This window comes from Xiphias gladius, chromosome 11 (assembly GCF_016859285.1).
Source record: "Xiphias gladius isolate SHS-SW01 ecotype Sanya breed wild chromosome 11, ASM1685928v1, whole genome shotgun sequence".
In the NCBI taxonomy this organism is placed as follows: domain Eukaryota; kingdom Metazoa; phylum Chordata; class Actinopteri; order Istiophoriformes; family Xiphiidae; genus Xiphias; species Xiphias gladius.
This window is the reverse complement of record NC_053410.1, coordinates 11922721-11950617: the sequence shown is the minus strand read 5'-3', so window position 1 is coordinate 11950617 and position 27897 is coordinate 11922721. Positions and strand designations below refer to the sequence as shown.

The 27897-nt window shown below is 39.0% G+C and overlaps 1 protein-coding gene across 2 annotated transcripts in view; it reads right to left on the bottom strand.

Annotated features, from left to right (window-relative positions):
- The window catches only part of LOC120796378 (cGMP-dependent protein kinase 1-like), a 77070-nt gene that overhangs the window by 28270 nt on the left and 20903 nt on the right, over positions 1–27897 (bottom strand). For both annotated transcript variants that reach the window (XM_040139168.1, XM_040139167.1), the window contains exons 3-4: positions 22710–22823; positions 2009–2114 (exon numbers count right to left, since the gene is read on the bottom strand). In XM_040139168.1, the coding sequence (XP_039995102.1) occupies positions 2009–2114; positions 22710–22823 (220 nt within the window). The remainder of the gene's footprint in view (positions 1–2008; positions 2115–22709; positions 22824–27897) is intronic.

The following is a 27897-nucleotide window of genomic DNA, read 5'->3' as shown; positions in this document are numbered from 1 at the left end:
ATACACAGCTATGTGCATTTTCTGCTCTTTGTCACTTCATTAGACACTGCCCCAAGAAGTTGCTCTTCTTAGAGCAATGTGTTTGAGTAATTTAAAATAAAAAGCTAGGAGGAGATTATTTAAAAAAAAAAAAAAAGATTCTCACTTCCCATATATGATACAATGTGGGGTTTCTCTGTCAGTTTTTCATCAGTATTCCTCCTCCACAACTTTTGAGAGCAAATATGTAATTTCACAGCAGTTAAAGAGTAGGTTGAAGACTCACAGGGATCAATATGTGTTTGTTCTTACGCTTAAACTACTATTCTTTTATTAGATCTGCTTCTGGGAAACAAAACAGCAATATGATAATCTACATACTGTGAATTAACAAATGTTGCTAAAAAATCTCAGATTTTCCCCCTAGATACCCCTTTATAAACCGAACACACAGTGAGCCCAAACCAACCAATACGCACATCTATTAAATATTTATTTATCTGTTGGCCTGTTATGCAAGAGCTGCTGAGAGGCAACAGCTTCCATACAGTATATCCTCATACACTCAGGAAAGAGACAGCAAGTGTTCTGTGTCTTATTTTTAGTCACGACCATCTCTAAAATAGCTTCAGTCTTAGAAAGGAACATCAGATTAATAGTGTTTTTATCTGGTCTGAAATATATTTTTGGTATGTGTGTGTCTTACAGTCTGGTGAAAGAGTACTGTAGATAAAGCAAGGGCTGAAGTGGCTTTCTTGTGACTGACCTGTAAATGGCAAACTGCTGTACTATTCAGGGTACCAACAATATATTTCACCAGAAAAACAAAAGCATTTCTCATTATGTTCAACCTGTGTGTGTGTTTTCCTGACTAGCAGTATCTTGTGACTGTGCACATAACAATTGTCCTCTCTCAGTAGCAAAGACAGATGTAGCATGACATTGTTATACTGCTGCAAAAAATGTTTAAAGGAAATGGTGAAAGCGACTGGCTATGTGTACAAAAAGTGTAGACATAGACATTATAGGATTGTGTCCTGTCTACTACAAATAGTAAATGCTGGTTTTTCTCACCATTTTGGTGACCTTTAACTAACCTTTACCAAGTAGTTTCATTTCCCTAATGCATCTATATCTTTACTGTAAATGTTACACATCAAGAAACACTCATAGGAGTAATTTTTGGAAGGCTTAAATCGGTCGTTTTGGAAGGTACTGACATATGACCTTTTTTGGATGAGCACTAGTTAGGAATGTCTAGTGAAAGGCTGGTTCGCTGTGCATTGTCTCCATCCACCCTCCTTAAAACAGCACTGTCAAATAGTGACAGCCTGATCTTCAGCACAGTGATTCATGAAATTTTGTTCAGGAGAAATGAACCTAGGCAAAGCATGTGCTTTTATGATTTGAGAACTTTAAACATAAATACAGTGGAGCACATGTATGAAAGCAAGTGAGAAGACATAGGAGCAATTCCTATTATATCTGCCCTGAAACAAAGTCGTGATAATGGAGTGCCACATGTAATATAGGGAAGATGTGATATAGCTTTCATAATTGGCTTGATGAAGACCAAAGTGGATGATAGAAAAACAGGAAAGTCAAACAGAGATAGGGGGTGAGACAGATTTATACTGTAATTGCATCTCATGCATCTTGATCACTACACACTGCTCGCCCTCTATCTTTTGATGAGTCCTATACTCCATGCAGGCCCAAAAAAGAGTCTGCAGGCCTTTTAAGTGATAATAGGCTTCTCCATAGAGAAGTGGTTAAGGCGCAGGGCTCTCTGATACAAATAGGGATGTTAAAGAAAGATGATAAAGGTGCAGGGTATTTTTCTGGTTGGATGAATAACACCTTCAGTGACACACCATAAATTAATGTTAAGTTACGTAATTTATTTGCAATAATTCGGGGTAAGGAATCTTCTCTTGAATTAATTTTGCTAATTCATTCATTGCATTTCAGATCAAAGCCCTATTCAGGGCATCTGTGTCATTGTGGGACATTTACGCTGGATCCTCACCTTTTTAGGAACTCCATATACTCAGTGTGCTTGATGAGACCCGTCCTCATCATGATCGTTTGAAAACATTGTCGGTCGATGGCCCACAGCTTCACATTTGTTAGAGCTGGAAAGAAGAATACACATAAGCAATGTCATGAAAGAATGTTTTTACCCTCAGGCAATCATAATAATAAAACAGCACATACAGTATATGCATAATACATACCCTACAACCTTTTTATGCTTTGTTCATGCACAACATGAATACAGTGAATGTCATATGCACTTTCAAGCATCTGATATTCAACTTGAAATGTGAGAAGAATCATAGTCACGTCATGGCATGTGGGATGTGTGAGTGAATTTAAACCAATTCTGTACTGAAATCACGGTTCAGAGAGTGGGGTGGAGAAATCCTGTGAACCTTTTAGGTTTGGTTACTCTTTTAGTGGCAATAATTGTCATTGAATTGTTTTCTCTAGCTGCTGATCAGGCCTATATGGGAGGAGTTATTCTGGACAATTACTCTTTACTCAGCAGTTGAAGTTGATTGGTATTTTTGGAATACCTTGCATGGATGGCTTGTTGCAAGTCATGCTACAGCATTTTAATTGGTTTAGGGTCAGGAGTCTGGATTGACTTTGCCAAAGTTTTTTTGTTTTTTGTTTTGTTTTTTTTTTGAGTTAAAGGGCTTGAGTTACTGATTGCTCTTTGTGTTAAGGGCAATTATCAAACTGTGACGAAAGTTAAGTTAAATTCCAAATCGCAAACAGCTACCCTGATCTTTTTCTGTAAAATTTCCTTGGAACAATGTGGAATACATTTTTCCTCCAATGATTGCAATCTGTGTTGGCGCTGACGCACCAACTCCAAACCATAATACTTTCTACCAATGGAGTAGATGGAAGTTAAAGGTATACTATGCAGGATGTGTCGGTTGCTGTTTGTAAACACACCATTCAAAGTTGGCCCCTCCTCCCCAGCTCAGAGAGAGAGATAGAGAGAAGCAGTGGTCAAGCGAGCTAGAGAGTGAATGAAGACAGGGAGGGGCTTTAGCAAGAACAGAGCAGTGAATCAGAGAAATAAAATGTTATTTGCTGATTGTTTCATGGCGGTTATGTTCTAAAGTACAAACAAACACGCTCACACCCCTGCACACCTCCACAAAACCATGCAGGAAGTTGCCGCATTGCTGATTTTGTGTGAATGCAGCCAAAGCACACACATCTTCCTGTCCGATGTGGCCTTTCTGCTCTGGGTCTATTTGGCTCAGTCCCCCCCTCGGTCAAACAGACACACAGACCTGCAGCTCTTTATACATCCATGACACAGAATGAGAGCAGAGGAGAGTAGCGGAGACAGTGATGTTACCTGGTTGCTACGTTTTTATGGAGTCCTGTCCTCACACCCCTGCATGCTGGGGGCTACATACCCCCTGCAGCCCAGAAATGTCCCAAACACAGCAAAATAAGAAGAAAATAAAAGAAATACAGGCAGAGGGCAGGGTCTTTGCAGATAAATACACTGCCACGCACTTCTTGTGGGTCTTAAGTGATGATTGAAAGGGATTACTTTTGTATGAGTCTATACTTTTTTAGGAAAATCCTGCACAATGTTGGTATACATAGTTTTTTTTGTTTGTTTGTTTAAATATAGCATTTTGTCCTGTTTGTCCACACAGTATTGTTCCACAAAATATCCAGGTCGTTTGAGACACCAATTAGATAGGCATTACTTTTTCTTTCGAGAACAACGGTTTCCTCCGTAGTGTCTTTCCACAGGCAAACTTATTTTGTTATGCAGTGAATTTCTTATTGTAGACTGATAACAGAGAATTAATGAGTGGAAGACATACCCAGTATGCATTGCTGTTAAGCTACACTTCTTTGACACCTCCTTGAACAATTTTCAGTGTTTTGAGCCTCAACAGCGCTTTCTCTGAGGTCCTCTGTACTCACTTTCGATCGAAATATGTTTCACCTCAACAGACCTCTGTTGTGAAGAACTAACTCCAGGAAACCAGGCCATGCAGGTTGTAGTCAGAGCAATGGACCTAAATGTCATCATTTTTCACCACTCAAACCCATTTCACCGAAGGAATTGGGTTGTTGGGACAGAAACTTTATAACAAAATATATACGAACTACATATTTCTGAGCCACATGTGATGTTCAGATTTCAGCGCTTCACTATGGTATTAGCGGTTTGTGATAATTATTTCAAAATGTCTGTGGCATTTCTCACAATTGCCACTTCTGCGAGAAAGGCACTTAAAGTGCTTCAATTGTGCACTTCTACGGTAGAGTGTGAGGAGTAATAATAAAGAAGACAGAAAATCTATATCTGACCCCAAAATATATCTGGAGATCATCGGGGAGCCCTGTGGCCAAAGGGATATGTACTAATGTTAGAAAAAAAAAGTGCAGGTTTAACTATAGAACAGCACCCCTGAAGCTAATGTGGAATGAGTGTGTCGCTTCATGAGGATGACTGCTGGGCCTGAACCTGCAATTTAATGGACATTCTGTAATACTGTATATCTGATATTACTACACTTTATAAAAGTAATGCCCAGTTGCTAATAATCACAGCACAACAGCTTTTGCTTCAATCCTTGTGAGAACGAAGGTTTACTTTATACAAGTGAGGATATTTTTGCACAGGAAGGTGATTCTGGGCCATTGTCATTTTTTCAGGAAAATATTTTATAGTTTTTAGAGTGAGATTTGGGTGAGGATAATGACTAGGATCGACATCAAGAGTTAAACAAGAAATATTGATGGTTATTGTTAGATTTGAAATGTGATAATCTGGTAAATACTATTAATTTAAATATTGTCTGCATGAACACACATACGTTCACACATACACTCATATACCGTACTGTATGTGCATAGTGTATACACACACACATGAATGAGTGAACGCACTCCACAAATCTATGTTCTTGCAGACCAAGAGTTTGGCAGCACTTTAAAATAGGGCCAGACCAGAGGAGAAATGCCCTCATTACACAGCCTGAGACTGTTTTTACTTAGAGACTTTCTGGAGCAGGAACCCCAAAACACACAGCATGACAGACAAAATGTCTACAGACTCAGACATCTGGATACACAGATATGCAGATATTCTGTGCAAGCTTGCATGGATATCAGAGATACACATACAAGTTGCACATACAGTCATACATACAAACAAGTATTTCTTCTTGGATAGAAACTCACATGTGCACATACACACTATTAAGCAGCAATGTGACACAAGAGTAAAGGTGGAAAACTGTACACTGTGAAATGTAACGGTGATGTCGGAGTCCAAACACACATGTTCCACAATATTACATACAGTATTTCCTCCAATAAAGCCTGTAAATAGAGCTAGGTCTAGGGATTAATTATTAGAGTAGCCTTCTAATTTGACCCTGAAGCAACAAGAGTGGGAGGTTGTACATCGTTGCCCACTGTGCAGTGTGCAATGGAGTGTTTTGGCACCAAAAGGGAAAGTATGGGACACTGGGAAATAAAATATGCAGAGAGCCCGCAGCACACTGCAGTAGGTAAACGTATTATTCGGGGGCTTGACTAGATTGCGGTGAGACCAAGGGAGCTAGTTATCCTGTAGTGAGGGTTCAGATTAATGTGCTGGAGGGATGCAAGGAATTGAGGAGGTTGTTGTTCCAGCGGGATGATCATTGAGGCTTTAACATGCAATGGTGAACTGTAAATGCATGCAATATGAAACATGTACAATGTATACTGTATATACAGGGAGTAGGACAAAAAAAAAAACAACTGTGCAATTTAGTACAATCCAACGGAGGCCTAATAAGTACTACCCTTGGGAAAATTATTATTGAGCATAGTGCAGGCCAGTTGCTCCAGACTGCATTGTTCTGTCGTTACATCATATTGTAAAGGCTGCTATCTTGCCCATCTCATGTAATGCACGCCATATGTAGTACATGACAAATGCACTGGATTAGTTCAGTGTTATTTTAAGCAACAGTCTTCATCTGTGAACATGAATATTAGTATTTGTCAAATTTCAGTCATATCTTTTTAATTTTGGAGTAGATACGGTGGTGGAAAGCTTAAAATATATGCATCCATTCTCCTCCAAAAAGGTTAAAAAAGATTGAAAATATGGCTTCAGTGCAACACACAGGTAGAAGCATTGGGGAGTGTTGAGGTATTATTGGCGCAGTGAAAGTGGCGTCTTAACGTGCACTGTCCCACAATCTGCCAGTATGTGACACTACATAGAGAATAATTGGTGCTGGTGGTTTAATTTTTGTCATATGTCACCACCGTGTTGCACTGTATTGTTCATTACATCTCAAAAATCACATTATGATAGTCTATTTAAACTTCACAATTGCTGATTTCTGAATGTGCATGTAAAGTGCATTAACTGACAATTAGTATTTTAAATTTTACTCTATTAATTAAAATCACACTTACGGCCATATACACCTTGCTGACTACTGTTTAATACCCATTTCCCACTGAAACCTCATTTGAATTAAATATAATCCCACTTCAGAATAAAGGATGTCTATTCATTGCCGTGCTTCCCGCAGCCGTGCTCGTTATCATTATCATTGGCTACTATCATTGGCGCTCCTTTCCTTGCCTCTCCTTGATGCAGCGATCCCTCACCCTTCAATTTCTCCCAGTTATTTGTAAGAACAGATCAATGTTGTTGCACAATAGTGTTTATTGTGAATACTGCCAAAACTGGACAACTAGCTCCCTTGGCATGCCAGGCCCCAAAATAGAAGATCTGTGTTTAAGCCTGAGGAAAACAGTAAGAGATGATGTATAGTACATATGGGTGTCGCCAACAAGATGCAGGGCACAGCATGTATGTAGCGGAAGGAGTCACTCATTCATTTGGCTAAGTCATAATTCACTGTAACCGAATTTCAGCCTGGGGCATTATTCAAATGCTCTATGTGTGTTTGTTCTTGTAATCAAATTTTTGCTCATTAAATTATATAAATATAGGATGAGATCAGCAACATTTTTTTTTCTCTGTACTCTGGTCATGACAGTTTACATCCAGAGAGAGTGGAATTTGGAAACATCAAAGCTTTGTGCGTCACTGTGTGACTGTAATCTTGATTTCTGTTGTGAGCGCCATAAGTTTTAATGGAGTTTAAAATGGCTCTGAACAGTCTACGTCGGGCCCATTATGAATCAGCTGAAGTATAAAGCATCTGCCATTTGCACTGCAGAAAATCCACATTCCTTTCCAAAAGCACCACAGGGCTACACGAAAGTGGTACTTAAATAAAGATTAGACCGGAGTCCCAAGCAGTGAAGTGTGCAGGGAAACTTTTACACTCTGATGACAAGAAACACATTTGTCAGCAACATAGAATAAACAAAGTATAATGTAATGCTCAACGTACATTCCTGTGTATATAGTATTTGACAAAAAATACGTTCTAAAATAAGCTCTCTCCCTCTTTCTCCACATTCATTTGTATAATAGATGCAGGGAAAATCTGCTTTTATTATCTGCCTACTGCAGTGCCAGTAGGTACATTCTCCAGAGGAGGGGAAAAAAAAAAAACTGCCATAACAAGATTATGTCAGATGATATGTATTTTGACACAATACAGTATATTGTTCTCTGCAAAATCTCCCCCTCCCACTTTTACATTACCATGACAGTAATCAAATCATTGTCACATGGCAAAGAAAATATGTCATAAAACCTCAGAAATATGAATCAACATGTGTATTGGGTGCTGTGTTGGTTATTATGATCTGCTCGACTGTGAATTATCATTTTAGCACTTGTAGATGATTAACCTGGGGTTTCACACTTGATTATTGTTGTAATGTCACAAAAACCTTTCCCACTGTCAAATCTGTGACTTGCCTACTCTTGCATGTTTAATTTATGTCATTAACATTTTCAACTGAACTCCACCGTCTTTCCTTCCCTGCAATGTCTAAGAAAATGAGAAAATCAACCACTCTCTTCTCACTGACTCTGAGAGACACAGTCACATACACACATCAAACCACATAGTAACCTTTACTCTACTCCTTCCATGCTTCCTACATGTCATGTTTTGGAAAGCGTTTCAGTCAGGGCTGCGGGGTGGAAGAGTGTAATCTCTTTCCCCCTAACTCATTAATAAACATCAGCCGAGTCTGATTACATCTGGATGAGCTCTTTAGAGCGTGAGAAAGTGGGACAGGTCATTTACACCAGACAGTGTCAAAGAGCCTAAAGAAAAAGTAAAAGTTCTCTGTTTAATTATGGATCTAATTTGAAATTTTTATTACACAGTGTAGCAAAAACATACCCTGGACCATGTTTGGCAATCGTTGAAATGTGTATTATCTTTCTAAAGTTCCTATGCCAACCAACCTTTGATTTGCATGATTAATTGAATCCCAATGCAGAACACTGGCTTGCAATCTCCACATGCCAGTTCTGCCAAAGGTCACCCCATGTGGGAGACAGGAGTCCATGGACTTGGAGCAGCAGCTGCTTGAGAAATATTGAACTTAACGTCATCCCACCTGCCATCCTCCCACCATGCTCACTCACACTAACCCATAACCCATCTTATGTTTTAGAATACTAGTGCAGTGCCCATTGAAAATGTGCTTGTTATCTCATTAATAGTTCAATATTTTATTCAATCAGCTAATCATCATCATCCAATTTCCATGTCACTGTTGTGTTATGATATTAATGATAATAGACCCTAATAGACCCTATTTGCCAGATACCTGATCAGAAAATACTGGACCACAAATTCAAAAGGATTGCTGTGACAAATACACTGAGTTGCCAATTTATTAAATACACCTTGATAAATCTGGTGCAGTATAATACAACAGGCCTGCAATAAGTCTTCCCTACATAAGGATTATAAGTTTCAGGTTTTATTGAATCTGTTTGAAAGAGGTGTTGACTTATTTTAATTGTCATTGAAGGCTATAATTTTTGGTGCTGTTGAATTGCACTGAGTTTTACTGAGGTTTTTCTAATATTTTGTCCATTGCATTTATATGAATTAACGTTGACAAAATATTTTTATATATATATATATATATATATATATATATATATATATATATATTTATATATATATATATATATATATATATAAAAACAGCCTGTGTTGGTTTGAGCCATTTTCTCACTCATACATGGCCATTAAAGTAAACAGAAAATATACAACAATAGCAAGGTTAGATGACGCATGGTTTAACGTTACGTTACCACAACAGCTGCAGTGCATAAATTACTTGTTCGCCTGTTAATAATCCATATATATAATGCTAGCGTGGGAATAAAAAGTAAACAAAACAGTGCTGTATTGCTGTCGCTGCAACTTAAACAAAGTACTCTGGGATGCTTTCGTTTCAACTGACCATGCATACCAGTTGTACTGCTGTGATAAGCCATGCCCAGTTTGCAGAGCTTGGGTCTCTGTCAAAAATACTCCCACACTGTAGATGATCCTGTGCGAGGTTTTGTAGCTGCAGCTTGTTTTCTGGAGAATCAGTGCTTTGACCAGGTGTAGCCATAATTGCAATGTGCCGTTGTCCTAATTGATGACGTCGGTTATGTGGATGAGTCGCCCCAACCCTAATCCACTGTAGTTTAATGTTTCTCATGAACCGCTTATCCAAAAATCTTCAGTCGACACTGCGCTTCCTTGGGTCCTCAACAATAAACGTGAAGTTTAAAGTCGGTCAGACACCCGGACATGGGAGTCATAATATTTAAATGCATGCATCTAACACTGAGCACAGACAGGATACTCTCTTTACATTTCAGTCAGAAACTTCCTCTCAGAGGCTGATTTAATTGGAATACTTCTAAAAGCGTGCTTTTAGCTTTCTCTGTCTCAGAGAGTCCCAAGATAAAAACACCATTTACCACTCATCTCTGTATGTAACATTAACAAACCTCACTCCCAACCTTTATTCATCAATTACAGCTGATCTTGTTTTGAAGTTCATCATAAACATGCACACATTTAGAAGACTGGAGTTTGGTCGGTTTAAATAAGTATTCCATTATCCTGAAAGGAGAGTGGTTCATCTAAAGTTCGCTCTGTGTTTGCAGAGTTGGTTATGTTATTCATACCTGAAGCCAAGTGGTAAACATTCCCTATTTCCATCTTAGACTATGACACTTTGAGCAGGGACCCTGAAATTTTATGGATACTAAAGCATTATTATTTAAAAGTCAAATTCAGTGGACCTCATAATACTTCATGATAGCATCTACTTCTTCCATCATTCAAGTAATAGCTTCTCTAGATGGGATGTGCTGTCTTTCTGGACAATCAGTCACGATGGGTGACACTGTCACAACAAAGATCATTTTCATTTGCCATTACCTGAAGCTATTTTAACAAAACTAGGTCAAGACCTATTAAATGGCTGTACCATGTATTTGTTACAATTTATTTACAGGGATATTCAGTGGTAATGTCTATAATGTGAATTCCTGGATATTAAATGTTCATTGAATTTTCTGTAGTGATCTTAATAATATTTGTTGTTAAAGTGTTCTGTAGTAGCATGTTACATGACATGGTTAAGCTTCGATTGTGTTTAAGGAGAAAAAAAAGGTTATAAATACTAGCTGTTCTCCGTATTTGAGCTAAATGCTCACATCAACTTGATAACATGCTCACAATGATAAGGTTAGCATGTTAATGTTAAGCAGGTATAACGTTTACTATGTTCACCACATTAGTTTAGCGCATTAGCATGCTAAAATTTGCTATTTAGCACTAAACACAAAGTACAGCTGAGGCTGATGGGAATGACATTACTTTTGCAGGTATTTGGTGATAAAGCAAAGTATTGTGCAAAATAACATTTTTCACCAGGTGATGAGGTTTATGACTAGTCAGGGGAAAAGTGATTGCAGTTTATCCTCTTGGGATCATGAATTTCTGAACCAAATTCCACAGTAATCCATCCAGTATTTGTCAAGATATTTTAATAAAAAACAAAAATGCCAACTTCATTGTTTCACTAGAGGAAAGTCATCTTGGAAACATAAATGTGTGTACAAATCTTGTGCCAATAAATCGGGTATATTTTTGAAAAATTTCACAGGATAAGTGAAAATTTTGACCTGCTGATGACACTAGAGTAAAAGTCAGATGATCACCAGAGTCATTAGAATGAATCCTGTGGGGACGGTGAATATCTGTAGCATATTTTAAGGCTACCCATGTAAAAGTTGACAAGATATTTCACGCTAAACCACAACCTCATGGTGGCACTAGAAGAAATGTCAGTGGATCACCTAAGTTAACAGAATTCATCCTCAGGGAACCTGAGTCTAGACCATAGTTGTGGACAAACCAACCGGCTGACAGACCGACAATGCTATCCCTAGAGCCATGCCCAAACCTAAGCTAAAAAAAAATTAATAAATAAAACACAAGATCGAAAGAGGAGGGGATGCTTGTAAACAGGAATTCCATGCTCAAAAGCTACAATACATCATACGTACCATTTATTTTGGCTAAACTCCACATTTTCAGTCTAATGAAAGAAAGAAAAAAGGTCCATGTCAATGGTACTGTACAATAGTGGTAATATATTTTCAAGTACAATGGAATGAGAGCCAGCCAATCTTAAGAGTCACAATTTATGGAATTGAGTAGTACTGAAGCACATCACAGATGGAGGTTGTTAAGTGTAGGTTGAAAGGACACACAGTAATATTAAACCTCCAGTGGATGGGTGAAACAGGCAACTACTATTTATTAGTGGGAAAGTATTTTAATTATGGGTATAAATTAGTAAAACAGCAATTAAAATGGTAATAGCTATACGGTGACATACCGTGTATTTTCATCTTTTTATTTCATGTATCTGCAAGTCTTCATAGTCCTCCCAATGTAGACACATGAAGTTGAGAGGGTATGCTGCTGCAGTCATATTTACAGTGATGGATTATAATATACATAAGCCCTCATAAAATGTAGTGTCCCTAATGACAAATGTTTCACCTGAAACAGTGAAGCAGGGGGGAGGGTCATAGGCCAAGAAGAAAAGTAAAATTTCTCTTTGAGGAGGGGTTATTGAATGGTAGAGAAGAAAAGACAGAAATGAATAAGAACGAAAGAACAGTGCTTTAAATCAAATAAAAACAGGGCAACCTCTGTTAACATATTGTTCTTTTTAAAAGCCTTTATTCATCACAATCAGTGTTTAACAGGTTCCTGTCCTTTGTTCAGAACCTTTTTCATTAGAAGGAATTCATCTTTTCTTTTATACACAGATTTCATTTCATGGTGACGTGATGTAAGTGCTGCTACCTGAGCTGATGACGTCAATGGTAAGGATAACTCCTATGGAGGTGGAATAAGGAAAACATCTTTGCTGTCCACTGCCTGTTTCTTCTGAACACTATATAATAGAATAAGTATTACCTTTTCAGCATAAATTGCTTTCTCGGCGGTTTGTGAGATAAATTTTAATTGTTTGCTGTCCTCATTATTACAAACAATCAACCAGAAAATATTTGCCACGGAGGAAATCAGTTTGAATAATCTGATAAATTTCAGTCTGCCCGGCTGTAGAAAATCAAATGGAGGAAATGAAGTATGTTTGCTGTTCGTCAGCAAGTGTGTTATTTTTAGGCCTCGATCCAGGTTGTACCAGGTAACACATTTCTCTGGTCCACAGAAACCACAGCTGGTTTCTGTGGACCAATAGAACTCCACACTGAAATCTGTCAAATGAATGACTCGGAAGGTAGTTAAAAATCCTGAGAACAATGTAAAACCATGTGTCACACTTTGTCAGCAGGTTTCTGAAATTAAATATCTTCACACAATATCCTACTGAAGGAGTTATCCATATAGTCTACACTAAAATTACTACAAACATAAGAATATTTTCTGTTTACAGCTCTTACAGCTCACCACAAGGAGTAACTTGCTGTGTCATAGTTGATTTTCATAAGGCCTTCTGTCAGTCAAGGCTGATGTTTTGCAACCCACTGAGACAAAAGAAAAAAATCACATCTCAGCACCCAAAAAATACAGGGCGAAGCCAGAGTGATAATACCCTCTCTGCTTTGCCAGAATGTGATAAATACATGTTTCTGTGTCTGTGTGAGTGAGTGACTTAATGCCAGCATGTGTGCACATAGTCATCAATGTATATGTGTTTATGTCATTCGAGTTCTTTTTTTTTTTTTTTTTTTTTTTTCCTTTTCAAGAAACGGCAATTATGTTTGAGACCTACATTCAGCTCAGCTTCTGTGAAATCCATAGAGAAACTGTTCAATATAGGAGGAAACGATGTATAACCACACAAACAATAATCAAACCAGTGAGTGGCCCTGAGATTATAAATGTCCTTTACTTTCCCAAGTCTTATAAACGTGACATAACCCAGGTAATACTCAAATACCTTTCCTCGTGACATATTTTGGCACAACAAATTACTCGTGTATAAATTTATTTTTTAGGAGAGAGGGATGCTACTGGCATGAGGGAATTTGTAACTACTTGGAAAGTCTATACTTTCGCTAATCTAGTTTTCTTGTTACTGTACTGATTACCCTCACCCTAACCCTAACGCCTTGAGTCTAGTCTAGTTTATGATATCTAATTTTAAAAAATTCACAGGCCATCCCCTCTCTTTCACCTACACTTTACATGTAATAACGGCAGTGGAATGATACTGAATAAATTAAGATATTTTCTATCATCCACTTCTCATGGGGCATGAAATTAAGCTTGGTTTTGGAAGGGTGAAAGTCAGCAAACAGAATTTTAATATTAATTTCATTGCTTCTCAGTCAGTTGCTTTAATTGTATTTCTGCGGTGCCAGACATCAGGGCCTCTTCGCTGCCTCTGCAGTCAGCAGCATTTGGGGCCAGGGCCAGGAATATTGTGGGCAATACTGCCAGTATAAGCTGCTAGAGCAAACATATATTTTCCTCGCAAGCAACATGAGCTATCTCTGAGGCTCCATTTACGCTTGTCCTTTTAAGTGTCTCACATCCAGACTGCCAAAAATGCCAAAAAGAAAAATAACTTCACTTTAGCATCTTAGTTACAACAATCAATAGTAAGCAATGACAGCTAGCCAACTGATAACTATCCGTAAACTAACACAAAAAAATTGTATTAGTGAAAAATGAGCAAGATACAAGTTTTATCAATCTTCCTCCTAGCCCTCCTTCACCTATACAGATCATTTAGTGGTTGAACTGATCAGGGATGCAGTAAAGCCACAGCAGCACCTTAGACAGTTCAGTGCACCTTCTGATGGAAAGTTTAACTTGTAGAGGCTACAACAGATCGCTTGCTGGCGTAGTCACACTCGGACAGACATACATTTATGCCGACCTAACGTATCTAGAATGTGTCTTGGGAGGTGGTATGAGCAAGCGAATTTCAATCTATCCTGAATACTTCTTGTATTTTTTTAAAGATCTGATTGTTATTCAATCTGTCCAAAATTCACGACGTTACTAGGTGTAAATGGGGTATAAGATTCCAGGCAAGTAGCACCTGATTCAAAGTACTGCTAAGAGAAACAGCTCCACGAAGCCTCCTGATCCATCTTCCCCCACTGATACGCATGTACAACGAGCAAATGACTTTTTTGTTGCGCAAATTTCTCCCAGATTTGTAACAAAAAGGCAAGCAATACAAATCTCCCCTTAATAATGCAAAGCAGGTAGAAAGATACCAAAGTAATCCTTCAGTTCAGAGCTGTCCCCAGTTATCTTGACATCCACCCTGAAAATTCATGTTCATGTTATTATCCCGTCCTTATTGTCACAAGAGTATACTGGCATAAAAAATGTCCAAGAAAAGCACATGTTTAAAGCTGCAGCTGCGCGTCTGTTTTCTTACTGATTGACTGTATATTGCTGCTGTCTGAGGTAGCCTCTCTCTAGGTGTTTTCACCTTTCAAGCCGCCTAGAGCCCCAGAAGAGCCTCTCGCTGCAGGCTCACACCTGCGCTCCAACTGAGAATCAACAATAGCAGCAGGAACCCTCAGTCCAAACACGCGCACACACACACACACACACACACTGGGACATCCATTAACAAATGCACAAACACACAAAAGCACATAGTAATTAAATTGCCTTCATCCAACTGAAATAAGCCACACTGTCAAGTTATAGACACGGGCATCAGATGAAAATACATGGAGTGACAGGCACAACAACCGCGATTTACAGCTGGGTGAGGACCAACCCCGCCACCATCACCATTTTACCACCACATTTCTTGCTGCACTCCAGCCACAGTGTTACCATGGCAGCCATGGAAACAGAAGATTTTCCACCACGCGGTCCCAGTGGAATTCTCTCTACTATAGCCATTCTTTCTTCTTCTCTCTGTCTCTCTGTCTGCATTTTTCTTTGGTTATCCAATTAAATCCTTTATTCCATGGCAATGTAGTTCTCCCAAACATCTGCACACACCAGCACGAGGTATTGAAAGGAGATTGATGGTGCCTTAACTAGTACAACAAAATATCGGGACATCATTATGGACATGTCAGTCACAGCAAATGAGATGCCAATTTGTGAGCTTTTTTTTTTTTTTTTTTTTATAGTCGTTAGAAATTTTGTGCAATTGTGCAAAATGCAGTTTCAGATATTTGTGTTCTTTCCAAACCTCTGCATACACTGTACAGTCCATTTACCATTTCACCAATTTTTGCAATAGCAAGTTTATTTTTTGTTGCATTTGTATGTCTGCCTTGTCAGTTTTTCATTTCCCTGCCCTTTGCTGCACCTCTAATTATTGTGAGTATCCTAAGATTGGTAAAAAACGCAGCGGTACATTATATTGGTATCTCTATTTTCCTTGTTAAGAGTGCATTCACTACCTTTCCTGATTCTAAGAGGCCTTGTCTTTAACACTTCACATCCCAGCCCTGCCTAATGATGGTGCTTAGGTCCACACACAACCACCCTGGGTTAGCAACAATGAATCTAATTCATCGTTTCATTTCAAGCTGCAGTGTTGTTAAATCTCCATCATCTTAACGTTTTCTCCAGGATTTAATGGAAATAAGCAATGAACAGGAACAAGCAAAAGAACAAGCAAAATACGAATGTGTTGTGTAGTTCGAATGGCAATGTCCCCCAGGCAGCAGAGACCAAAGCACAATGCTTTTCCCCCATATAAACCTATTTAGCTGACTGAAGAGAACAGCGCTTATATCCAGCTTATAAATGTTCATGGAACAGGAACAGGAGGAGCCCTTACTGCTGCTAAGTGATCCTGCAGACTAATGTTTAGGATTGCATTATACCATCAGCGGGCTGATGCTGTTTGCTTGAATACTAAATGTGGCTAATGTAGCTGCTAAGGGTTGCTAATTACTCACTCACTCCAATATATTTCATGTGTTAGCGTGCAAAAACATTAACCTAGTGGAGGGCGCATAGCTGTTTGTCAGTGTATTAACACTCAGATGAATTTATAGGGAACAGTCATATTTGAACTGCAAATTGAAAGTACTTAGTCTGGCTTTCAAAAAGCGCAGTAATAATGAGTTTAGTTAGGGTGCTCTTACAACCTGCAGGCAAAGTATTGATGTCATGGAATCAGACTGCAGGGTCAGAGAAGAGCTAGAGGTGATCTCTAAGTTTATTATCGTGTGTGAAAAATTTAACAATTGAGCAAGAATGTTTTGTAGGTAGTCTGCATGTCTTTATGATGCATAGATGCATTACATAATCTGTGTCACAGACACAAGAATAACAGTCAGGGAAATAATAATGGAAGACATCCGGGACATCTACTCACACAAAGTGGACCCAAGAATACGTTAGAGGGCACACTGACAGTCTTACAAGCAACGTGTTTTATTATTTAAACACAACCAGAAGCTACATTCTCTGCCTTCCGCACCGGTCATAATGTTTAACTTGGTGCCTGGTTCTCCTAGGAGTTGAACCTGTAACTTATCTCTTTCTGCCAAATAACATTCACGCACCGTGGACTGGGTGATTCCTGAGACTGAGCAGACCTGGTGTTCTACACACTCACACTCACACATTCGCACACAATGACTGATTAGAAAGATGACTGTTTGCGCACTCCCAGCGGAAGGAAGGGCTTTTATACAGCTGAGCTATCACTCTGTTACAAGGGCCATTCTCAGAAATCTCGGGGACAATGCTGCTGCTGTAACTTAATTTTCTTTCTGTGATACCATGACACGAAGTGCTGTTTTTGTAATGTTTGCGTGCGTGCGTGCGTGCGTGCGTGCGTGCGTGCGTGCGTGCGAATACTGATGCCCATGCATTGCAAAACATTAGCCCTCTGCTAGCTGTCATGTTTCATCTATGGAGCATGCTGAGGTGAAAGACAGTTTCTCTAAACCGGCACCTGTCAAAATGCAGGCGTAGAGTTTGTGCATCAGAAGGTGTATAGTTACGAATGCCTGTGCTTTCTATAAGGGGTTTGAAGGGGCTGAATTCAGCCCCGTGTTCTGGAAAAACAGTAATCTTAAAGTACAGATTCAGTCATGGCTTGGATGGCTTTCATGTGCGGTTAATGAAAAACTTAATTTATATTATTAAGAATTGTGTTTTGCTTTCTATCTCAAGTCCACGTTAGCTGGGGGAGAGCAAGTATAAATGTCAAATAATGGGGATCATTAGGAGAAAGGAAATGCAACTCTAAGATGGATATCTGATGCATGGTATATAATGTAAATGCATAAATATAAATATATTGATGCATTAGATACATACAGAACATCAGTGGTCACTAATGTTTTTAGTCAGAGGGACCCCCACAGCCCTGTGAGATGAAAATACCCTTTCGACACCACATCTCATATGTCAGATGTGTTCGTTGAATGGATTTTAAAACAGGTTGTTAATTAAGACTATTAATTATATAAAGTGGATTTATTGACTTTTTTTTTCATACAAGAATTATTGTTGTTGTTGTTGTTGTTGTTGTTGTTGTTGTTGTTGTTGTTGTTCCGGCTAGGCCTGTTTTTCAGTAGATTTGCTGAAGTCTGAAGTTGTACTACTACTACTTGGACTGACAGATGCCGGATGTTTAACTAGTTTTCATGTATTCTGAATTACGTCATATGGTGTTAAGGTGTCACAACTGAGACGGGCAATTGTAGTTTGTAGGTAATGTTTATTGTGACTCATGTGGCTTTTAATCCTATTAGTGTTTATTTTACTTATGAATTCACATATATGGATATATATCGTAATTCCAAATTAACTGATCTACTCCAAAATCTTTCCAAATACCCCTAGTTATCTTACACATACACCTGGGAGGGAATCAGTCCAGATACAATATATTGAAATGCACATTCCTGTACTGTCCTTAATAATTCCACTTAATACTAAAAAACTACTAATAAAAAAAAAAACTACTACTAATACTAAAAAAAACAAAAAAAAACAAAAGGATAAAATAAAAGGAAAAAAGGATGACAACGATAAATTAAGCTTTTAGCTCTGCCCATCACAAGTCACCTTAATCATCCAAATGATATAGAAGCTTCTTTCACTTTTCAGGCAACAGCTATTAGTTTTTAATCCCAAGTCATTTAGATTCCAGTAAATTTAATACAGCCATTTTCTTAGCCATGCTTGTTATTCCCAATACGTGCACACACACGCTCCTTTAAACTCCTGAAACCTGTAATTCTCGAATGTGCATTGGAGCGTTAAAGGGAAGACGTGCCAGTGTAAAAAAATGGTCACCCCATGCTGGACATTGATCATCATTAAAATAAGTGCTTGTCAAACCTGAGGGCACCATACAAAATCCTCTCTGTATGTGTGTGAGAGAGTGAGTTATAGAGACTGAGAGAGAAAGTGTGTGTGTGTGTGTGTGTGTGTGTGTGTGTGTGTGTGTGTGTGTGTGTGTGTGTGTGTGTGTGTTTTTGTTTTTTTTTCATAAACACAAAGATGTGGTTTAAAGCTATGGAAAAAAAGCTAATAACTGGATCTTAGCCTAAAATTTCTTTGTGAAAACTTGTTGAATATTTGATTAAATGAGAAACATCATCTTGTAAAAATGCCCGACAGTGCCTAGTCACAACTTCTCCAAAGTAAATATTTGATGCTTTTCTCTGTTTTATGTCGTCGTAAACTGAATATTTTTCAGTTTTAGACTTTTGCTCTGGTATTTTTCCAACTTTTATATACCAAACGATTAAATCAAGAAAATAATTGACGGATTAATTGATCTTGAAAGTAACTTTTAGTTGCAGCCCTATTATGAAGTTTACTCCCTTCCCACGATTTTGAAGTTTGCAACCATGTGCGTAGATTCCATAGCTTAAGTAGGTATATTCAAGAAATAGACCGAGCCATAACAGTCCAAAGTCCAAGTCTTCATGAGTCATTGACATTTTGAGGCTATGAAAAAAAATTTTATTAGCAGAAGGCCACTGTCCCTCTATTATCTGTCTGTTTCCCTTGAGGTTGCTCCCTCACTTTGCTGTCACTGTTGTCCTGCATAGATCACATCTCCCTTTTGTCTCTCACTCCTACCCTTTTCTTTCTCGCTTCTCTTTGGCGAGCATCTTCCTGATTCTTTTCATGTGAAAATGATGTGATGTGGATTTGATGGCAAGGGGACTTTTTTGTAAACTGAGTCTCAGCCAACAATTTTGTCAGGCTGCATGTACAGTCCCACCTCATTTGCTAAGACTGGCAGAGCCAAACCCGAACTGTGGCGATAACTCTACACTTAAGTGTCTGTATCCTGAAACTAAATATAACATATTGGTGAACAAGGTGAAGCTTTTTGGGAGCACTGCACAGCCAGTGAGTAAGTGCTGCTTGAAGAGCTCCGCTTCGGGCAAACTTACTTCATGGGATCATTTTCTGTTGGGAGAGTGCAAGCAAGTGCTTACACACGCAATCATCTAAAGGATGAACAACAGGGGAAATGATGGAATACAAATATCCTTGTAAATTCCTCTGGGGAATTTGCAATTATGCAAATGCAAGAATTAAGACAAATTCAAGTAATCCTTGTATTATTTTGGAGAGCATGCAATTTTGTCTAATCCCTGCATATATCCTTATAAAATTTTGTAATTGGAAGAATGCTTGCACGTTTTCCCAATCAAAACCCTTATTTGCATCAAATGGTCCAATATAGTTGATATTTTTTTTTTTTTCAAATGTTAAGAATGAAATCTGTACTATTTAGTGATTCATTTTTTTTTTTTTTACTGAGCATTCTTTTTGTGAATTGTTATGTTAATTTAACTGACTATAGCAGTGAATTAGCATATTTTAGACATTTTACTGTAAATCTCTGATACTCCATTACTGGCAACCATTTTCTAAATTGTTTTGTTCCTTCTTTCCAGGCTGCCATTGGCTTCCATTCAATCCAGTGTGGCTTCACAAACAACTTTTGTGTGTGATATATATTCTATCATGGTGAACATTAGGTCCACTTTTATTGTTGTCACGGTCATGTTATCCCTTTGTTGTAAGACAGATTTGGAAAGCCAGCAGACACAAAGATCACTGATGAATTACCAGAATAAAGCCCCTTTCAAGTCTGATTTTCATAATGTTCTGATATGAATGGAACAACAAAATTATGCTGGGAAGATAGGAAGGAAGCAATGAAAAATAATATTAAATTAAATTAAATTAAATTAAATTAAATTAAAATAAAATATATTCAAAAATTTCACTTTTACAGTGTTTTAAGACAAAAAGCTGTTGGTCTTCACCATTTCAAACTCATATTACTCTCCTTTGAACTAATTTAATCAAATTTTTTCATGCTGCCTTAAAATTTCAAGCCAAATTTTAAAAATTTGTGCCCTTTTTTATGACATAGTGACACATAACATTGCATGCTGCACCACAGTTCTTGAACCAAGAGAAACACGGGAAATGCCATCATTGTATTAGCTACCTAGACAGAAAGCCTTGAGTTGTTCTTGATTGGTCTGACTGTTTTCAAATAATAACTGCACACAGGTTTTCTAAATGAGTTGTTGAACATAATGTCTCTTGATTGTGTGTTTTCTTAATAGGGGACAGACTTCAATAATCTCTTCATTATCACAGTTAGCGATAATGTCATTATATTGTGAGTTAGCTTTGCAGTCACAGGATGGTGTTGGATACTGTGCACAGCTTTATGGATGAGCTCCTCTGAGTCCATATTAGTAGGTTCATCATCTAAATTCTGCCAAGATGTAATTAATCATGCATATGACTTAAGGGACCATGCAATGTAAATTGGAATTACACTGAGGATATATCCTCCTACAGGGTTCCACACACTGATCAATCTAAATTGGTTGATAGGAAGCCGAACCCTCTTGCACACTCATCAAGTAGCTGTATGATCTCCTCTGGAGCCAATGTGGTAGCTGAATTTCCTGGTACATTCTTGTGTAGGGACATACATTAAAACAAAGACAGCCACCCTCAGAGACAGTGCCAATGACCCTGTTAGGCCGTAAACATACTTCTGCCCATGTAGACAATTACGTCATTCTCTCCATGCAGAGTTTTTATTGAGCTGCCACCTCACCAGCAAAGCAAAGCACTGATATATACTTATAAATACTGGCGGGAAGTACGGGCCGATGGGCTGGTGGCTGGCAAAAGAATATACAAAAGAAAAAGACAGACACTCTGTCGCCGGTGGGAAGGGGAAAGGAGTTGGCTAATCTCCCTGTGGGAACTTGTTGCCATAGCAACGGGATCTGGGAGCTGCGTCAGGTTGGCTGGTCAGTGGTAGGGCATCGTGGGACATAGAAGGGGTCAGGAAGGGGCATGCAACCTCGCTGCCACCGTCATCAACCCCGTTTCCTCCACACTTCCAACTCACGCCTCCTCGCCCTCAAATACAGGCCCAGCGTGCCCCCTGCCCTTCATGCAGTCATTCATGTCCTGGTTTGTGCTTACATTTTCACCAGAAACAGAAAAAAAAATCAAGAAGCTCACACTGTGTGGAATTATTTACCAGGTCAATACTTATTATACTGAATCATGATACAGTATGTTCTTTAGTGCAAGCTGGAACATACACTCTTTAATTTGAACTGCGTTCATCTTTCTCGTCTCATCTCACCTTTTCTCTATTCATTATTCCCCCCAAACACATTTCTAGCTATTTCCCATTTCCTGCCTGAGATAAACACACATTTTTCATCCTGACACACTCTTATAACACGCTAATTCTCTAATATGTGAGCAGCCCACCATCTGCCCCGTCCTTACTCAGTCTCCTCTCCTTACTCTATTAGGCTGACTATTCAGATTGCCAGTCTGATAGACCACCTACTCACCCACTGTGCATCGTTCGCTGTGGTGGAGCTTTGACACATGAAAGAGCAGAGGCAGTAAACCCTGTGATTCAGCTCACTGGGGGTCTCGTAAGTCACTTAACTGGGGTCTTGTGAAAACGTGGACTGATGGCTTGTTTCAACTTGACCGAGTAACAATGCTATCACTGTGTTCCATACACCCATTCATACAGTGACGGCGCGGCCCCTCTCTCTGTGGCAATGTAGGACTGATAACTTAGAGGCGGAAAGACCCATAATCCTCTAAGCCAAGGGAAGAGATTTCTGTGTGTGTTTGTGTATGTACTTGTGAACAGGTGACATTATCTGTCACCGGGGGGAACGTGGACATTCAACACAGAGTCATGCAAGCACTTTAGATTTTTTTCAGGTGTCAGTGGAGACTCACTCTTGACGGTGGCAGTCCTGGTGCAGTTGTAGAGAATAGCCAGCTCTCCAAACACCTTCCCTGGCCCCATGGTGCAGAGCTTCAGACTCTCCTTCGTCACCTCGACCTTCCCATCTGAAACATGCACAGAAATACAGACACGCTATGAGGCATAATGTTTTTCAAATTGCACATTTATTTTCCTGCCTGATTACTTGAGTGTGTGGGTCCTTCCGCTACGTTCAATATGTGCAGCAAACAAAGTTTGGCTGATGAAATGGAGTTGATGATAGGTATCTGTAGGGATTTTTCTCATTCTTGGCCTTACCCAGGCAGACTGCTCTTGACTCACTGGTCTAGAAAAAAATAAGATTATTTTGCAATGAGGGGTATTCCGAGGGCTACTGGCCTCCTGCCGAGGCAATACAGCAGCACCAACAGGAGAAAAATCTACTTAAAGCTTAACACTCCATAACTCACAGTATGATATGCCTTAAGGTAAGGACAGTTATATCGATATACTGCATGTGAAAAAATGTGAAGGCTACCAGGACTGACGCATTCAAAAAGAATGTTCTAAAGTATTATTATTAGAGGATGTATGAATTCACACAGTCACCATCCAGACTGTTTCCAAAGTAAACATACAGTATTTCTGCTTTAAAAAGGAATTACCAACCGTTTTATGGGATATGGAGAGTAATAATTAAGGAATAACAAATTAACCTCAATAATCTAATATTATCCAATAACAATGGGTTTTTGCCAACAAAACAAGAGGCTAAAAAAAACTAAAGCAGGAATTATGCTGCTGCAGAGATACAAGTAAACATCTGTGTGCACCTACACAGAGAAGGGTGTTAGGGGTAACTGTAGGTCGCAATGGAGCCAACACACACAATTCCCAAATCTCAACAACACATAGTGTCAAACTGCTCGTCAAGCAAGCAGACTGGTTGATCTAACATCCAGTGGGGGCGTTTTCCTTATTTTTTCTCTCAAAGTTTGTGCGCACATTTCACCGAATCACCGCGATCTTTCAGCGGAGCATAGGAAACTAAATTCCCCTCCAAGGCACTTAATATCACTGCCCATCTTTTCATCGTCCTGTCCATTTACATTGATAAATCCAAATTCTTTCACATTAGTTTCACAGATGTATTGGTTTATTTACATGGCCACCATGTATATTTGCTTAAATCTAACCCAGAGATGCATAATCCCAGTCTAAAGCAAGTTAAACCATATTTTTCTTTTTTAACAGTGTACAAGGCTCTTTACCCCTGTGACCGGGGGGGGGGGGGGGTGTATTTTGACAAGCCTCATCAAGGATGTATGCTTTCCTGGAAACTCAGCATTCCTGCAGGAGCATAATTCTGGTTCACAGAGAGCAAAAACCCAGAGAAAACAGTTAAAGTCAGCTCTCGGCAACTGATGAAATATAGCAAGCTGATAAGAGCAGGCAAGTCATCCCCAGAGGAAATAGTTTGACACGTTATCTTGTTAGAGAGGGCCGTGAACCCCTATGACAAACAGCGTCCGAAGAAGTCGCCATGATTCAGGACAAATTCTTTTCCTGGCTTTGTAGGTTTTTCCACCTTTCAGAAACTATGGTCACCTTCTTCAGTCGTGGAAATCAACACATTATCCATTAACACCCAGCATGAAGCTGAATGCAAAAAGAAAATCCTCAGCTCTTAGTCCGTCATTATCTTGCGGTCTACTTCCCTGCTTTTCCTGTTTAAAAAGTCTTTCTCCTATGTCAGAGCCTTCCTATGAGTCTCTCCTCTTTTTCTACTGTTTCAGAGGAAACCGCTGGAGATCAGCTGGCATTTAGATTTTTGACAATGCAGTGCTTATGCGTCTGTCATTATTAACCACTTAAGTATTCATAAGAGGTTTCTTAGATTGTTTGAAAAATTTGAAACTCGAACAATGTTGTTCAGATATATAGATATTATAATGTTCAGTTACTGTAAAATTGCTCGCAGTTCCTGTCTTGATTATGACATCACCTTCACAATTTTTGAAGTTTGGAACTGGTAAAAAAAAAAAAAGTGAAACCATTCATTGTAGGTTGCTGTTTCTTATATTTCTCCTTCTTTTTTCTACTCCTTTCAAATAAGATGATGTTTGTTGCTATCATAAGCAAAAAAGTAGATCTCTTGCTGTACACCTCAGGAACTTCCCCAGGAAAGAGGGAACGTGATTGTTTAAAAGAGCAGCTGTAAAATGTTTCATGAATTGCGTACAGCTGAAATTATTTTTGTTGTGTCAACCTAGCCCTTAAAAACTGTGATTAGTCAGCTCAGTTCACTACAAGATTTGAGGCTGGATAACAGCCGTTGAGAACTGATTGAGGCCAACAAATACTTGCCAGACTAATCAGTGAACAGTGAGGGGGTTAAGATGATAATGTGACTCATCACCTCCCGAAACTCTATTAAACATGGGTGCCACAGATAGAGAATGGATGATGAACAGTTGAGAACAAAACTGCCAGTGGTTTCACAGCAGCTGCTATGCTTTTCCAGTATGAAAATTTTGACTGGTGTTGGGAGGCTTTGATCCATCAACAACGTGGACTTCTTGTTTCGGGAGGAAGAAACTCTGGCGGAGTGCAAACAAGGAAAGGCTTTGCAGTGATGTATAGAAATAGAAATAAATGCAATATATATATCTGTGTCTGTACAGATAATTGCTGCCTTTATTTGAAAGGATGCAAGACACAGAACTTCATCAAGTGCAATGAAGGGCAGCCTGTGATTTAATAACAGCAGTCTTTAATAGATGACTTCATGTAAGGACAAAGACAAACCACACATCAGGTAGCAAAACCTTTACGCTTGACAGTGGACAATACTAATAATTTCCTGTTGAGATCCATGTAATTAATTTATTGAGTCTGTGGAAGGTGAGTAGCGGCAAAAAGTTCTTTTCTTGCACAATTCACTGACTGCGGGCTGTGAGGGAATTACTAGGAAATCAGGTAATCCATTCAGTCAAACACTGAAATTCCAGAAATGGTCTTTTTTGAAAAACTGTCATCCAGAAGTTCACATTGATTCGTCCACACACACCAACACATGGTCCAGCTCATTTCCCATTTTTGTGTCTAATAAGACCTGCTTTAACAAACTGCTTAATTACAGTACATCCAATTTCACTTGGAATTCACGTCTGATATTCAAGTATTCAAATTTATTCAAATAACACCACAAGCAAATACACCCTCTCTCAATGCACAGTCGACCTGATATCCAAGTGCAGCAAATTTACATCTCACTAAGCCATTTCTCAACAGCTGTATACTGTGTTGTCTAAACGTAAATTAAAAATGTGATCAGAGAGAGAACAGAAAATTTCAAAATGCGTAAAATAGTGCATGTACTGTATAATGTTAACCGACATTAGGGTGTTCACTGTCAGTGTATCGCGGCGTGTGTTCTTCCTCCGAGGCATTGTAACTATGTTAATGGCTGATCATTTCAATGCACACAGTAGTGCGCTCCACGTAGCAGGGCATCAGGACAGACCTCTGAGCTCCCCCCCCCCCCTGGCTCAAGATCAGATGTTATTCTGGCTACATTCCAAATCAAAAGGCTGCTGTCTTTTGGGTTGACTTTATCTCACACTGGTGCTGAAGGCTTAACAGATAAAAAGCAACGTGATTGTGCTCCTACTTACCCTCTAACAGGTGTGATTTAAATTGTCCTCTGTGATCTACAAGGATATCTGACAAAATTATCAACTCTTCTATTGAGAAATCTGTCTTTTAGGGAAAAAAACTGATGGCCGCGATTAATCGGATTAGATTAAAGATGAACAGTTCTTGTATGTGCTTCTACGAACAGCATGTGACACAAGGTTCTCAATAACAAGGACATTTGTTAACTACCACGTGGAGTCCTTCACACTGATGTTATTAGACCGTGTCTATAAATAAAGATGAGTTTCAGGGATCAGGCACGGGATACTGCTTAATTCTTCCTCTTCTTCTCCCATTGATCGTTTTCATGTTTTTCAAGTGGACATGGGGAAACAGGATGTGGGGGAGTTCCAATCCCGTAGAGGAGAACAACCAACCAACAATCCCATTCTGATGGGCCTTGTTCTTCCGCCACTAGTCAGGGGTCAGATTACTCATTGCTGTCCCAATCCCTTAGAGCGGTGGGGGAACATTGATATTAGATCAAGCAGAATTTTGTTTCATCCTGCTCCCGCTGGCAAAAAAAATGGAGCCATTTCCACTGAAGGTTTTGAGGTGTTACAAGCTCAAGTTGACACTTTAGAGTTCAGGTCAGCAATGATACGTCTGTGAGAAAGGCAGTCACGTCCTGTGTGACACTATGAATGGTTTTGTGGAGGAAAGGCCAAGGGGATAACAAGACCAACACCGAAAGCTCTTTTTGGTCCAGGGAGAGCTCTATTCAACAGGGACGGAAAATGCTATGGAAAATTCCAGGGTTTAAAGATCACCATCTGCTCTGTATTTTTATTTATTTATTTATTAAAAGATTTGGTTTGAAAGATATTTTGAATTGCGGTTCATTCAAGGGTTTGACAGAAATAGGCCTGAAATGGTAGCCTTTGATAACACATCAGCCCTGAGCTGTGTTTTCACTTTGTTTTTCAAAGAGCACGGTGTGATTGTCAAAAAACCCCAAACACTTTCAGCAGAAAAGGTATTCACAGCTGCTCGGCTGCAAAAAATGAGACACATGAATCAACATAGGAGCAGACACCAGAAAATAAAAAAATGTAACGAAGAGATCTCTAGATGAATGCAGTGCTCTACTTAACATTCTTTGAACAGAAATGCAAAGGGCTAAAATTCCAAACTTTTGTCTTTGGGTTTGAGGCCAATTAATGGCAGACCTTACTAAATTAATCAAAAAAAAAAAAAAAAGGTAATTCCTCCTGATCACAGAACTGTGACAGTGTTCAGTAATGAAGGCTGGTTTTTCCTGCGGCAGTGTTCAAGCACAGGGCATGCATTATTTTTCTCTCCAGTTAAGAGAAAAAATTAACCCTAGAGTTTAAGAAAATACAGATTTTAGCTGTAGCCAAAAGCAAGAACATACAAAAAGAGGAGCAGAGAGAGAGAGAGTAGGGGCACTGTTCTGTTAGTAATCAGGGAGGATGGCTCAGAATGGGAAAGACTTGTTAAGTTGGCACCAGAAATAACAAACACAGTGCTGTTGTTTCA